The following is a 15,673-nucleotide window of genomic DNA, read 5'->3' on the forward strand; positions in this document are numbered from 1 at the left end:
GACGCCGGAAATTGAAGTAGTCCGTACTGAAAACGAATCCGCCTGGAAAATTAACAGATGAAGTTTAACGTGATGACTGATTTAGTTACCAACATACTACCTTCGTAGACTGAGATATATATGTGTTATATTTTACATCATATACCCTCAATCCTAAAACCACGACAAATCACTACGAAAGCGGAACGTTTAATCCCAATCAACCCGTGTGCTACCCGACACACGTTTTCATGTTGCACCTTACCCGCTTCCCTCCAAGGGTGGACTGGATTCAACTTTTGTTTAGTTTCCCGGACACTCGGTGCTCGGTGAGGCCAGTATTGGTGTTTTTCCTGCAGCTGAGTCCAGCTCGTCATGTCGGACACATGGAGCAACATCCAGGCGCACAAGAAGCAGCTGGACTCTCTGCGGGAGAGGCTGCAGCGACGGCGGAAAGACCCGGCTCAGCTGTCCGCCGGTAGGTTCAGGCTGGGCAGTGCCCAGCTAACGCTGGTATTGATACCAAAGGGGTAGTTCCTCCCATATATTTAACTTTACGTATCTTAACTCAGGTCTGCAGCGCTTTGCAGCCATCTAGACTGTGTAAGCTGCCGTGTTATGGCGATATCGTTTTCCTCTGGTGCTCTAAGCGCCAAATTACAATTAGAAAAGCTTACTAGAAACAAGGAAAGAAGGGGGGGAGGGAACATCCACTAACCTTTCTGTGAGTGGTTTAATTAAAGAACGTAATATAATTATTACTATGTCTGAACTACACCTTTCAACCATATCACTGGTGTCACTGACGGTGTGGCAAGATGTAAATAAACATCAGTGGGTCCCCTCTCAGCTGAGATCAAAGTTAGTTCACTGCACACACGCCACCCTCTCCATCCTGCCTGCACTCTCTTCTTCAAGTCTCTTGTCTTGCTTTGATGGTGTATTAAGTTAATTGGGGATTTTAAATCGGATTCGAAGCGCTTAACGTGTATAGGATAAAATGATTGTGTTTAGATGTGATTGAAGTGCTCGGTAAATCTTGAAAAGCACAGAAATGCGCTCCAGTCCATTCATTTAGTAGCTGATTTAATTGAGCGAATTTGCCTTCGCTGGCAAAAGGGGAACTGAGTTTTATCAAATGAAGGTGGGGTTTTACTCGGTTGTTGTTGGAAACTAACAAAATACTGTGTTCATTCTTGCTAAATGTGATGCAACAAAGACATTACTATCTATATTATTGATCAGTCAGGTATTCTGTTACAGATAACCAGTAAATTTAGCTCAGAGTATCCAGCAGTTGTAGTAATTTGCTATAAAGCTGCCTAAGCTCATTTGCTTTGATGCCATGCTGGGGATGTAGCAGTGTATATCAACAGTACAAGCGCTGGAAAGGAAGAGGACATTTACCGATGGCAGTAATTGATATGAGCTGAAAAACTTTAAAGCAGTTCTGCTGTTTCACTATGAAGATTTCCCTAATTCCTCAAAACAAAAAGGAGCAACAAACAACAACAAAGGATGATTCTTGTACCATTAAATTAAACAACTATTTTTATAATTACTTAACCTTTTTATCTGAAAGTTCAGAAACGTTTCAGGAATTTAAAATTGGAAATATTGACAATTTTCTCTGAACTTGGTGCTTCATCCTTTGTTGTCCCCTCAGATGGTGGTGGCAGCACAGACGGCACCGCAGTCAGGAGTGACAGCCCTGCCCCAGCAGCTCCGTCCACCTCGCAGGAGGAAACAGAAAAACCACCAGACCCTGAACTGGAGAAGAGGCTGCTGGGATATCTGTCTGATCTGAGTCTCACACTGCCAACAGACTCCCTTTCCATCACAAATGAACTCAACAGTGTGAGTTTTTGTCTCCGGTGCTCGTGTTATCCTTGAACTCAGTGATGTGGGTTTATTTTTGACATCTCTGTTTTGTTTGCTTCTCGTCACAGTCAGAAACAGCCGTCAGTCACGGCTGCATCCAGAGCCTGCTGCTTAAATTCTCTGCTCAGGAGCTCATCGAGGTCCGAGAGCCCACCTCGGCTCCTTCTTCTTCTACAACTTCCTCCTCCACGTCAACCCCCACGGTGGTCGTAGCTGTGGACCACACAAAACTTTGGGCTATGATTGGATCTGTAGCTGGAGCCCAGAGAACTGGAGTCAAGAGAAAAGCAGAAGACCAAATGCACAGCAAAAGGGCTGCAGGCTTCTCGCCCTCGCTTCAGAGCTCTGCTTCTCCTCCTCACTCGTCAACCACATCGCTGACGCCGGCCTCCTCCTCAGAGCCGGGGCCTTCGGCGTCAGGGAGCGGGACGGAGAAGAAGGGCAGGAGCAGTAAAAGCCAGTCGTCTCATTTGGACATGGAGATCGAAAGCCTCCTGAACCAACAGTCCACCAAGGAGCAGCAGAGCAAGAAGGTAACAGAGGGTTTTTGTTGTTGTTGTTGCTGTTTTTGTTTCTTTTGTAACTGATTAAAAATCGGCGTTTCATTACTGCTGCAGCTATCATGTGACTCTCTTTCGTATCCAGTTAAGCCGAGAGATTCTGGAGCTGCTGAACGCCAGCACAGCCAAGGAGCAGTCCATCGTGGAAAAGTTCAGATCCCGCGGCCGAGCTCAGGTCCAAGAGTTCTGCGATCATGGGACCAAAGAAGAATGTGTTCGCGCTGGAGACACGCCTCAGCCATGCACCAAGTTACACTTTCGGTCTGTATTTGCTTCACAAGGGCTGACACAGTTACAGACAGCCCCGCAGATTAAACTGCTACCAACAAAAACATGAAATCAAACACAGCAGGCATGATAATAAACTAACAAGACTAAAAGTTTATTTCCATGACAGTCCTAGATCGTCCAAATCATGAGAATACAGGCTGCTGTGCTACAGCTAGAAAAGAGCGTATCATAAATATGGGAAATTCTAGCTGACCTGCTAAGTACATTTACCCATTAATTGCTTTGTTTTTCAAGTATAGCAAACATCCATAAGTGTTTGAGTAATACTCTCTTTGGCCTCCAGGTGGCACTGTGATTATGCTAAATACTCTGTTTGATATAAATATGAGACACACCATGTTTTGAGTGTCCTGCTCATACATGTGTCTAATGTGCTGCACCAGAAGTTTTTATTTTGCATCATTTTAAGTTTTCTAATGCATAAAGTTTGGAAAACTGTCCTACATAAAAAGGGATTCTCTGCCCACTTTTATTATGTTCATGTGAGCATTTAACAGCTTAAACCTTGCATTAACCACAGACTCCGAAATGCAATTTTTTTTAACCTTGTGATGTTAACTTTATGTTTTGTCATGCAGTCGCATCATCAACAAGCACACAGACGAGAGCCTCGGCGACTGCTCCTTCCTCAACACCTGTTTCCACATGGACACCTGTAAGTACGTCCACTATGAGATCGACAGCCCCCCGGAGACCGAGGGGAACCTGCTGGGGCCCCAGGCGGGGACCACAGAGCTTGGTCTCCACGCAGGGGACGCCGACAGCAATGTGGGCAAACTCTTCCCTTCACAGGTGAGGAGGAGGATGGGGATGATTTAAAAGAAGCCTATGAGATTGGATGCATTCATGTGTCATAATGTCTTTTAAAATCGTAAAATAGTGTGATTTATGTGCTTTGGTACTCAGTGGATCTGCTGTGATATCCGCTACCTGGACGTGTCCATCCTGGGTAAGTTCGCCGTAGTGATGGCTGACCCTCCCTGGGACATCCACATGGAGCTGCCCTACGGTACTCTGACCGATGACGAGATGAGAAAACTGAACATCCCCATCCTGCAGGATGACGGCTTCCTCTTCCTCTGGGTCACTGGCAGGTAACTAAAAAAGTCCAGAAATCTGTCTCAGTTAGCAGGACAGCTGACCACTTTATGTCAACATTTAACTCATAGCTGAATGTTTTATTTGATCTACAAATTAATGCCCCTCAGCCTGTTTAAGTTAAACTTCTAGAGAATAATGGCTGCTTTTTTTCCTAGGAAACGCTTTCTCTTAAGATGAGACTTCACTTAGTTTACTACAATTTAATATAAATGTTTTAAAGTCAAGATTAGATAAATAGATCGATAGATAGATGGATAGATAGATAGATAGAAGCTTGGGCAACAGACAGTCATTGACAGAATGAAAGACTGGGTAAAGAAATGGGGCATGTCGTCATTCAGCAAGGCTCTAAAGAAGTAGACTTTTAGCTGGGAACAAGGTGTTTAAGTGAGCAGTGCACATATGCCCAACATTAACATGTGGCGGTGATGGGGAAAACCTGGTGGCTTAGTTTGCATTGGCTTAGCAAATAAATCTATCGAACAGGGAACTTGCACAATGCTTCTCTGTTCTCGTTAATTTGACATCGACCGCACGGTGCCAGATCTCTACAGTTTTACATTCACTCGTCATAAATGATGAGAAGCCCGGTCAGTGTTTGCGTACAGCTCTTCACTCAGCTTCAGCACGACAGGAAGCTGGCACTACTTTGTGCTGCTATTCAGGTTAATTATTTACCCAAAGAAGGTAACTACATGTCTGACAACTGATATTTCCCCCAATCCTAAACATTATTCTTAGAAATGGTATTCAGACTCAACGTTCTCTTCCTGTTTCAGGGCTATGGAGCTGGGCAGAGAGTGTCTCAGCCTTTGGGGGTAAGTTTTGCCTTTCTGTCACCATCGTGTCATATTTTCTCCCTTATTTTTTAATCATTTAGCCTTTATCCTCCTCTCTCAGTTATGAGCGTGTGGATGAAATCATTTGGGTGAAAACCAACCAGCTCCAGAGAATCATCCGCACCGGCAGGACGGGTCATTGGCTGAACCACGGGAAGGAGCACTGCCTGGTAGGTTTGAACCAATCTCAGTGTTATACTGTGCGGACGGTCCCGTTGGGGTTCGGGCTCGAGGAATTTAACCTTCAGCAACTTTTTGCTTTTGTCGTTCTTAACCGTCCAATAGCTGAAATAGCTGAATCTGTGTTGTCTCATTCTAAACGTGTTTGTCTTCAGGTTGGTGTAAAAGGAAACCCGCAGGGGTTCAACAGGGGTTTGGACTGTGATGTCATCGTGGCAGAGGTAAACAGCTGTAAATCCTCTGTTATACGTGGTGTCATTACCCATAATTCCTTCAGCATGAGTCATGTCTGTGCGCTCTCAGGTCCGCTCCACGAGTCACAAGCCAGACGAGATCTACGGCATGATAGAGAGACTCTCACCCGGCACCAGGAAGATTGAGCTCTTTGGTCGACCCCACAATGTCCAGCCTAACTGGTAACATACCATCATGCTTTAATTTAGAGACCAGCGAGCTGCTCTACACACCTCACAATGTCTGTGTCATTTCCTGTCCAGGATAACTCTCGGGAACCAGCTGGACGGCATTCATCTGTTGGATCCCGAGGTCGTGGCTCGGTTTAAGAAACGTTATCCAGACGGCGTCATCTCCAAACCCAAAAACATCCAGTCATCATAACTGCTCACGTGTCTGAAGAAGTTTGTTTTCAAACTGTTTTATTTTTTTTATACCTGTAAACATTTTTTTAATAAATATTGTCCACTAGATGCCCCGTCTCCATCTTGCCTGTGCACTTTTCATGGTTTCTCTGCACATTATCCATAATGATCGCATTGCCGGGCCTCCACACGATACCATATTATTGCTATTTTTAATATTTTGCGATAAAACATGCAACTTATCACATTTTTTCAACAACAAATTGTGTCCTCAAAGCTAAAAGTTTGTCATCTGTTTTATCCAGTAAGATAAAGTTACCTCACTTTATTTTTTTTCCTGCAAAATGAGACTGTCAAGCAGACCGTCACTAAAACTAGAGCGAGCACGTCTGATATCAGTCGGAGTTGGAAGTTATTTGCAATTTGTTTCTGATAACACACCAATTAACTGCGATAAATCATCAAAAATCACATCTGCTGCTGTCTACACAAACAGAAATTCACATTTAACTATTAGATTTGCACTCAGTAAACTTCCTGTTCCATAGTAATATAACCAGAAAACAAACAGCAGGCAGCCAGTCGAGTTGGGCTCATGTGCCTGAGCTTATTCTGAGTTAGGAAGCAGCTTTGTTAAGGTCAGTGTCCAGTGTTGAACCGCGAGTTTGCTTAGGTGATGTTTTTTGCAGATGGTGGTGCACGAGAGGAGCCCTCTTGTTTGTAGCATTTCTGGAGTATTTGAATTTAGTTTTTAGAAAATGCCAATATTTGGTATCCTTGTGTCTTTGAGACACATTGTCAAGCAATATATCCCCCAGCCCAAAAAAACACACCGGAGACATTTTGATACAACTTATTTTATATTTGCTTAGTTTAGAATGAAGATATTTTTGACATACTCTGGATTTGAACAAGTGATCATTAGTCTTTTTTTTTGATCAGCATTTAACAGTGTCAGCTTTTCAATTTGGGCAAATACAGAAAGGTTTTCTTACAAAAAGAAAAAAGAAAACGTGCATTTTAAAAACACAGCCAGAGCGTCTTTTTTTCTAATTAAAAATATTGATCAGAATCAAGCAAGACTAAGAAAATACCTATCAGAAATAAGCTGCTGTGTAGCTCGGCTTATTTCATACGGTTGCCCTGTGGTGCACAACACAACTGGATTTCAGCAAGCCTTTCTGAAGTATCAGGGCCACCGTAGATCTCACAGATCACTATTAACTATTAACAACACTGCTGTTAAACAGACTCAGACCTGGTCAGCAGATGTTACACACAGTCCCACCTCATGTTTTTACAGTTAATGTCTTTTATAAAACAGCAAACCATTTTCTGTTTTATTATCTCACTTTAAGCTAGCAGGGTTCTGTGTCACAGAGCAGGATTAGAAAGTTAATTCACGATGATGACTTAATGATGAGGTTTAGATAGTCACACACTTCATCACACTGAATGCTATCTTCCTCCTCTTGCTTTGTGAAACAGCCTTTATTAACTCCAGCCATGATCTAATCAGCAAATTGATCTTTTTCTACAAAGGTAGTCAAAAAAAAAGACATATAAAAGAAACACAGTAAAAAAAACCCCGTCCAAACAGAAGACAAAGTAATGCACTTATTGGTAGTGAACGCTGTAAACAACTCTCTACATTGTCCTCGCCCTCATCAGTATGCCCGATTGGGCAGCGGATCTACTCGTCTGACTTCTGAGCGCCGTCTCATCCCAGTCCTTTTTCCTCTGTCCTTTGAATCTGACGAATCATTAGCAGTTGTGTGCGAGCAGCGAGGAACAAGCAGTTAAAAGACAAACTGGTTCTGCAACTCTACCGCCATTCCCATTTAAAGGTGGCATCAAAATGTGTTTGCTCTACTATCGGGCTCCAAGCATAAACCGGCGATGGAAAACTGAGTCCATTCAAGTCCTATGAAGCCCTGGGTCTTCCTCAGTAGGTGGCATCCACTGCATTGATGTTGCTGTCCAGCTGGTGTCTGAAAGAAAGCCGGGCCTTGGTGGAGAAATAGATCTGGGAACCCCGATTGATGCTTCCTGTTCCTTCGCTGTCACTGCCCCAGGATGTCGTAGAGGACAGACGTGGCTTCATCTCCTCCACAGGCACTGTATGGGTGGCAGATAGAGAGTCAAGCGGTTTGTTCTGCATTTGATTTTCTCATATAGTTGGAATATACAGTAGGTGGTGCTCACCTGGAGGGGGCGGGCACTGCCTGCTCTTGCAGCGCTCTTTGCAGCGTCTGTAGAAGGGAAAGCACTGTAACATCTTCACACCCATGACAGAGATGCCTGAGGAGAGAAAGAAGTGAAGAAAGACATAAATATAAGTGAGCTGATTGGAAAGTACGCAAGTCTTCCACGAGCTTTCTCTCAAATATGAAGTAAGCCGAGTTAAACCATCGTGACAACACTTCTTCCACAGCTCGCACTTAAGCCGCCTCATCACAGCCACAGCAGCTCTGCTGACAGTTCATCGTCTCCTCACCAGGTCACCGTTTAATGGAATTATGATGCTGCGCTTCACCAGCGCGACCGCTTAATGTAAGCTGACAGTATCACCGAATGGCATGGCGGCCCGGCAACCAACCACTCAGTCACTATTTACCACTACATCACCACCACCCTCCACGCCGTCTAATCCTGGAACAGGACGTCAGTGCACTACAGCAGCCAGGGCGAATGATAAGCTCTCTTTTGACAAGCAAACACATTTTACACAGAGGTCGTCTGATGTAGGCACGTCACAGCTGACAGCCTCATATCTCATATCAGCAAAAACTTCTGTTTCTCAAATTTGCCTCTAAATCTGTTGTTTTAACTGATACTGAAGAGCAAAAATCAAACTTTTTTTTAAAAAAAAAAAACAGCTGCTCAACCTCGACCTATCTGCAGAGCTCCACCCAGACATGTCTGTCAAATTCATGATTTCCCTGCGGACTGTCCGCCTATCTGCAGCGGGGAGATAAAGGGTCACATGCCGCCACAGAGCTGTAGCTGCTTAGAAAGAAAAAAGGTATTTATTTTAGGCTAATCAGGTTAAGAAATAGGTCAGGTGAAATAGAGCAGAGGGAGCTGATGGACGTTGACAGTTTCTATTGTAGCTGCGCAGAGAAGTGCAAGCGCTCATTCCTCACATGCCAGTCTAATAAATGTTCACATTTAACTGTTACCAGACAAAGTGGAAACTGAGGAGATATTTACTGCACTTTCAGATAAAATACATAAAGGAATAATACCATCTAACCACTTAGCAAGATTTCCTATCAGTAATGATTACAGTAATTCTTTTGAGGTACAATTGAAGGGCAACAGTGAAGTATGGAATGAATAACTGGCATCTGCACTGGTGGATGTTTTACTTCCCTTTGGGGTCTTTACAAATTGACAGAAGCAGAAGAAGGGAAAATTGATGTTTAAGGGTTGCACAAATGCAAATATTTGCACACAAAAAAAACCCACAAAGTGAAGCAAAAAGGATGCAAGATGTGACACAAAGCAGGCACGATTTTCTCCAGGTGTGATGTCTTTGTAGGATCGATGATGGATGGACAGGGAGCTTCAGACTTCAGTGTCCAGAGACCTGCAGTATAATTGTTTTGTCATGGTTGGCTAAAGATGAAAAGCTGAATTTATCAATATTATTTTTTAAATGCTGAGCTTTTTTTTTTTTTTTACATTAAATATAGTTATATATGATATCCCTTATATGATGTACACCTTTTTAAACAGTCATGCAGGGCTTAAAGTGTACATTGACATCCTCATTATGACATGCGTGCCCAACCCCAGCAGTAGTCCACCATTCGTTTAAAGGGATACAGTAATAATCAGCTCCTTATTTGCATTTGGGGGTGTTTTTTTTTTATTGGAATTAAACCTTCAGCCAGTTAGTCACAATATTTATGATCAGAGCAGGTTTGATCCTAATCCTCCCACCTCTGTCTGAAGTAAACCTCGTCACTCTGATGGGGAAACCCCTTTTAGTTTGATAATTCACTGAGCCTCACTGTTTATTCATCCCAGAGGCACGTTTAGATATCTGATCGCAAACTGTAAACTGTGATTGCAACATAAAGAAAGGCAATCCTGGGTAAATATACAACCCCCGCAAAACCCCCGCCCCGACAACTATTTACTGCTGACTGGTGCTGCCTGACTCAGTGAGGCAGATGTGACAGCTCGCACATACGCACGGTCTCAGAGCTGCTACACCCCGTCACAGACAAGCCAATGGGGGAGGTATGTGTCCACTAAGTGTGAAACTCTGACACTAATTTCACAGCCCTGTTTCTTGACAAATTCTCACAGTACGAGCGTTTTTTTCCTCCTCTATTTCCAAGCATCCGATACTCCTCCCATCTGCATTTCAGTCAGGTGTGGCTCTGAAACCTTATGCCATCTACACGCACAGCGACTCCATTATGTTTAGGTCAATTTAGAGGTTCTGGGAATTCACAGTATAGCACGGGAACAGGGACAGTACAGAGTTTGAACCAGTTTCATACACACACACACACACACAAACGCGCACACAATATGAAGGGCTGGTCAGTAGTGAGGAATTTTGGGCACAGATCTTGGTTGGCTGTGGGGGTCTGGCAGCACACAGTAGGCCTGGGAGCATGAAAAAGAAAAACAACCTCAGATGGCACACACAGACACACACACATAGAAGGGAGGGGGCAAGAGAGAAAGGAATTAAGGCAAAGGACAAAACAAAGAAGGCTGAGGATGGAATGAGAAAGAGCAGAAAAGGAAGACGATTAAGAAAAACATCATCATAAGTGATTTAAAAAAAAGGCTTACAGTCACAAAAGGAGGATAGGAGTGATGAGGAAAAGTGGGAAAAGGGTTTGTGACTGTTAGGATCCCATGCCTCTTTGTCACAGCGGAGAGTTCAGCCTGCAGGCAGCTTACGTGGTTAACATGCTGCTCCTGAATAAAGCAGTTTTACTTGTTCAATTAGCGCCGCTTTGCTGGTGAAGCTGAAGGTTGCGCAATCCCTCCGAGAAACATTAGCGAGCGGCTTCTGGCTCACGATCTATGCCAGTATTGTGTCACATCATTTAAAGCACATGTCTGTGCATGTGCGTGTGAGTGTGTGTCGTTGACGAAACCTAACAGAATAATTATGAAACTTAAGCTGAATTAAATCTGATCCCTTCATATATTTTGTACCCTCCACAAATGCCACCGATCCTCTCTGTCTGCACTCTTCAAAGCACATATTCATGCAGGAACATGATAACGATCTTCCCACACTTCCACTCAGCTGGGACTGGGACTGACCTTTTCCAGTCAGTCCCGGGAGTTTTATTTAAAAAAAATAAAAATAAAAGTTAAAAAGGCCAGTCTGCCTGCCACAAAGCTCCATACAGACTTTCCAGACTGGATGACGCACACACTCTGTGCATGTCTACCTGCAGATGACTCTGTGTGCATTAGTAGCAGCATGCAGTCAGCTTTTATTCATATTCATCAGAGATGGAAGATAAAACAGCTTTTAGAACATCTTCCCTTAAATATTTAAAGAAGAGACAGATCAGGCAGTGATAGACCCGCTCATTTTAAACCTCTACTTCTCTCTGTATTCACGAGACAAGTTGTTTTTAACTCCACAGTTATCTGTCAGCTATTCAGTTGCTCATAAATCACACAAAGGAATGTAAAGATGCTCAAATTAATCTCATCCAGATGGATTTGAGCATGGGTGTTACCACTACAAAATATCAATTTGTGAAATTTCTTCCATATTAGATATTCCACAATTAAAAACGTATGTTGTGTTTTTGCAAAGTGGAAGCATTTTAGAGCCACAGCAACTCAGCCAGGGAGTGTCAAACCACGTAAAGTTACAAAGTGAGGTCAACGAACTTCCAAAACTTCCTCTGGCATTAACATCAGCACTAAACTATCAGCTGGGAGCTTCATGGGTTTCTATGCCCGAGCGGCTCCTGTTGAAAAGTGCAGTGGGCCTAGTACTCAATCTAAATGTCATATTTGAACTAATTCTTAAACACTGCCAAAATATATTTTTCATAAAATTAACTTACATGATTACACCAAATAGATGGAAAATCTCATGTCACATCAACATGCTAGCCAGCAAATAACTCAACATGTTTTATTTCAGTGTCTAGATGAGACGCCGATGCTACACCTTTATGAAACAAGTCCTCTTTTTGATGTAACATTTATGTAACTGTTGAACTATATTTCAAATAAGAGTTTCCGCTTTCCCATGCCTGAACTTGTTATTTAAAGAAGTTCCCTAACCGGATTGTTAAATCTCCTTGTGCCTATGCTACAGGTAGAGTGTGTGAGGTGGAGTCCTGTGCGCGCGTACAGGTGGAAGTTTGAATGAAATGCTCGGACTACGCCAGACGGGCTAATCTGAGCTTTCATCTGGAGCACTGTGCGCATCACTCGTGTCTCTGTCTCCTTGAACAACTTTAAGCTGTGCGAAAGGGGCGGTGGCGTTTCCTCCTTGTCTAGGCTATTGAAATGTGTTAAAGTTGGTAGCATGAGGTTAAACATGCTTATAAATCGCATTATTGGACCATAAATCTTGCTGCTAATTAACGCAGAAGAAAGATAAGAAGAATAATCGGTGACTTATTCTCGCGTAAATAATCGAGTGTGACAGGCTGTTGTCAGTAATAGTGTCTTCCATGCGTTGCCAGACAGTGTCATAATCAGGCACCCTCCCACAAACACACACCTCCTCTTCTCACACTTAAGCTGTTTGATAAGAGAAGATCACATACGAGGTTATCTATTTATTCGAACAATAAATCATGACCTACGTGAAGCTTTAACAGAACATTTAAAAAAAACCCGAGATGCACTCAAGCAAGTTTTTACAATACAACTTGATACAACCTTTCAGTCATGGTTGAATTGAGGGTTAGTTTGGTTACTTACCCGATGAAATACTGGATACTGCTGATTTTCTTCTCGCTGTCTACCCGTCTATTCACTCTTTATCTGCGTCCCCTCATTAAAATGTGCTTCACTCTGTGTCCTTGCTGCGCTGCCTCGTCCTGCACGTCCTGAGATCCGCGTCCTTATTGGCACCGTGGAGAGGTTTCAGTGGCGCGCAGTCGCCGCACTTTAAATAGCTAATCCCCGGAGCATGTTGAATGGACACGCCTGCTTTCTCTCACCCGCCCTCCTTTCTTGTGCGTTGTCCTGTACACTCTCCCTCCCGGCTAACCCCTCCTTAATGCACGTACTGTAGGCTTGTGCAGTGCTTCCTGCGTATTTCGCTTTGTTGTGCCTCCATCTGCACGTGTTGATGTGGATAAAGCATAAATAGCCGCTTGTGTAGGAAAAACGAAATAACAGGTGCAAAATGACAAGTGAGTTAAGATGATTTTGACTCTCTCAAACTATGATCATGATGTGATCCTTGATATCGTTTGACATCAGGGAGTCAGGTTTTTCTATTTATTCTATACTGATCCATAGAGAGAGCATCACCCCTTGTACAGTTTTTGCTGTTTAATGTTCTTTTCTTTATTTAATATTAATAATAATATATAATAATTAATAATATTTCCTTTAATATTAGGTCTATGTAAACAAGGCATGTACCTGAGATTTATGGTTCTCCGATTGGGGCTGGGGATCCTAAAAGTCCTGGACTGTTAGTTGACTTCTGTGCATATTTACATTGCCAACAAATGACATTGATCGCTTGCACCAGCGTTATCTTTGAAAAACTGAAATTTCCAACAGATAGTGAGAAATCACTTATGTTGGGGTCCTTATGTAAGGGGTACCTGGCTCCAGAAGGCTTAAAATCATTGCAAACCATAAAAAAAAATTGATTCACCTTAAGTCACACTTAGTTTCCTACTCAAGATGAAACTGATAATTTATGCCAAAACAAAACATCAGCTTCAGCTTCAGAACACATCTTGCTATTGGCTCATTTTTCACACGCCTACAGTCGGTTTTTCTTTCTGTACCTTCTACAATCTATAATCTAATGGCAGGAATCACGTCTCTTTGTTCATGCCCCCAAAACATTCACAATATATATTGTTAAGGTCTTCCCGAGAGTCTGCACAGTAATAAAGACCGTGTATTTTGCCCTTTAGATACAGGTAAATAGTGATTTCAGGGAATAAAAGCTTGGCCAGATGTTTATACCTCGTCACCAGTCCAAATGAGTCACGTGGAGTCAGTTGCAGCCAGCTCAGATTTTGTTGCACACATTTAAAGTCTGTGCCAGCACAAGCAGCTAAAAATGATTTTTATATAACTTTGCAAACAGTTTTGTTGTCACTCCTGAACAAGAATGACCAGCTGTATATCAGGTAGGAACAAATGGACAACGCAAATCTCGCTACATGCTTTTTTTCCTGGCTTCTATTTAAGGCTTATCAAAGGCAGTGCTCTGGCTGCAGTGATTTGATCTGGTGGAAATTTACCCAGATGAGTTCTTAGAGTGAGTCTGAGCCCGCTGCCCAGAAATCACCCAGGAAGTAGTTAGTGAAACAAGAGGCATGCTTTCTAAAACTGTGAATGAGGAATTACACATAATTCAAACTTGTTCAGTACAATGCCTTAATAGTTCATTAGAGGACTATAAATTGCATTGTTTTTTACTGGAAATCACACAGTTATTTTGAAGAGCATTTCTATTTTCATATAAACCTTTAGGGTTTATAAAACCAGTCACCTTAGTGGGACTTCAACCTTATCATCTGCTACATTGAGCTCAAAGCACCAGAGGTTTCTAATGGTTAAGTGGGTGACGTTTGCTGAGTGATTCTGAGTATCTGAGTGTTTTCAACACTTTCCAGTTGTCTTACTTTTATTTTAGAGCACCGTTTGTCAAAACAGCTCTTAAAGACAAAAACCTGGAATGGATTGGAGACTTAAATGAGCCAAATCTGTATTTTGGGCTGACAGTGAAGCTGCTCTTTAACAGTCTGTCTCCATGAGTTAAAGTCCGCGTTGTGGTCTTAATGGCAGCTGCACACTCACACTTACAGATTTACACCTGTGGATGTGGGTGAAGGACAGACGTGCCTCAGTGGGACATTCTCTCTAATTTTAAATCTGCTCTGTGAATGATTAACAGCAGGTCAGCAGAGCAGAACTATCATGTTAAATCAGACATGCTTAAACAGATGTATCAGCCAGGCAAGTATTTGCTCTGATTTCCTGTTCTTAGTGGCGTTAATGACATTTTAATAGCTTAAAAACTCCATTTTCTTTTTTTGTTCAGCAGATTCTAAACTTGCACCGAAGTGATCCCTCTGCAATGTCACCTCTGTGCGGTCACACACTCTTTCCTATCCTTGTAAGGTGACAAGTGTCCCTGCCAGTCTGCTGGTGGCCTGAATATGATTACGAGGCAACAGTGTGTCGCTTCCTGTGAGTCCACGAGCAGCTTCAGATGTCAGGAGCTAAACCACACCCACTGTCCCACTGGCCTCAAGTACATTTATGATATCAGGCACTGTCAGCTGGGAGGGGGGGGGTACCTGAGGAGGAAGACGATGCACTGTCGTACTATTGACACAACCAGTGGCTGAAAGGAGGACGTGAATGGAAAGGGCGACGACAGAAGTGTGCGTAAAAGCCTTCTAATCAGCAAAGGGGAAAGTCCTCACGCTGCAGAGATGCATTCTGTTGTGCAGGCGACTATGGAAAACAGCACTTCAGCTCTCTTGATGCGCAACCTTTTTCCTGGGCTAAATGGGTCATTTCAAGTGTTACTGTATACAACAGGATGTTGATTTTGTAAATGGTGATCTCCTTAGAGTCAAAAAGAAGGATAAATAAGATTAATAAGACTGAGAACCTTCACAGACAGATAAATAAGATTATGCCTCACCATATGACTGACAAGAAGCTTATTCACAGAAAGAAGTCTCTTTGGTCAACCTAATTTTGCACCCCTAGTGTCTGTAAAGCTGTTGTTACTGGAAAACAATGAGTTTCATCCAGTATTTCCTCTAGTTGAGTGAAAATATAAGAAAAACATTCATGCTTGCTTGAATTATACAGTTATGTCCTGGTTTTTTTTATCCTTTTTTTTTGCCCCAGAGTGTAAAGTCGTGCGAAGACCAAAGTTTTCACATGAATCAGCGCAGTTTGGTGAAAAACTAAGTCCAACCTGCTTCCAAAGGAATCAAGACGGTACTTGTGAGCTAGGTATTGCTATTTATCATCAGGAAGTTTGACTATTTCCATAAAAGCTAAAGTTTGGACA

At 42.7% G+C, this 15,673-nt stretch overlaps 2 protein-coding genes across 2 annotated transcripts; one reads left to right on the top strand and one right to left on the bottom strand.

Annotated features, from left to right (window-relative positions):
- The first annotated feature begins 10 nt into the window (after positions 1 to 10).
- mettl3 (methyltransferase like 3) lies at positions 11 to 5,538 on the top strand. The gene is made up of 11 exons (XM_084924061.1): positions 11 to 457; positions 1,646 to 1,836; positions 1,929 to 2,393; positions 2,506 to 2,681; positions 3,290 to 3,503; positions 3,618 to 3,805; positions 4,592 to 4,630; positions 4,713 to 4,821; positions 4,987 to 5,052; positions 5,135 to 5,247; positions 5,329 to 5,538. Exons 1-11 carry the CDS (start codon positions 355 to 357, stop codon positions 5,447 to 5,449), a joined length of 1,785 nt encoding a protein of 594 aa, XP_084780187.1. The 5' UTR covers positions 11 to 354; the 3' UTR covers positions 5,450 to 5,538.
- A 733-nt stretch (positions 5,539 to 6,271) lies between these two features.
- On the bottom strand, positions 6,272 to 12,545 carry LOC146391216 (uncharacterized protein C17orf114). The gene is made up of 3 exons (XM_084924068.1): positions 12,367 to 12,545; positions 7,636 to 7,731; positions 6,272 to 7,548 (listed from the first exon to the last, which is right to left on the bottom strand). The coding sequence occupies exons 2-3, from the start codon at positions 7,718 to 7,720 to the stop codon at positions 7,376 to 7,378; spliced, it is 258 nt and encodes an 85-aa protein (XP_084780194.1). The 5' UTR covers positions 7,721 to 7,731; positions 12,367 to 12,545; the 3' UTR covers positions 6,272 to 7,375.
- Between the last annotated feature and the right edge of the window lie 3,128 nt (positions 12,546 to 15,673).

The sequence above is a fragment of the Perissodus microlepis genome, chromosome 3, assembly GCF_051167445.1.
Source record: "Perissodus microlepis isolate ML-2025 ecotype Zambia chromosome 3, ASM5116744v1, whole genome shotgun sequence".
Taxonomy (NCBI): domain Eukaryota; kingdom Metazoa; phylum Chordata; class Actinopteri; order Cichliformes; family Cichlidae; genus Perissodus; species Perissodus microlepis.

Excerpts from the sequence above, each read along its gene's own strand:
- LOC146391216 (XM_084924068.1), bottom strand. The coding sequence starts at position 7,720 with ATGGGTGTGAAGATGTTACAGTGCTTTCCCTTCTACAGACGCTGCAAA. Across the intron at positions 7,549-7,635 it reads GCAGTGCCCGCCCCCTCCAG|TGCCTGTGGAGGAGATGAAG; the intron begins GTGAGCACCACC and ends CCACCCATACAG.
- mettl3 (XM_084924061.1), top strand. The coding sequence starts at position 355 with ATGTCGGACACATGGAGCAACATCCAGGCGCACAAGAAGCAGCTGGAC. Across the intron at positions 3,806-4,591 it reads TTCCTCTGGGTCACTGGCAG|GGCTATGGAGCTGGGCAGAG; the intron begins GTAACTAAAAAA and ends TTCCTGTTTCAG. Across the intron at positions 4,822-4,986 it reads ACGGGAAGGAGCACTGCCTG|GTTGGTGTAAAAGGAAACCC; the intron begins GTAGGTTTGAAC and ends GTTTGTCTTCAG.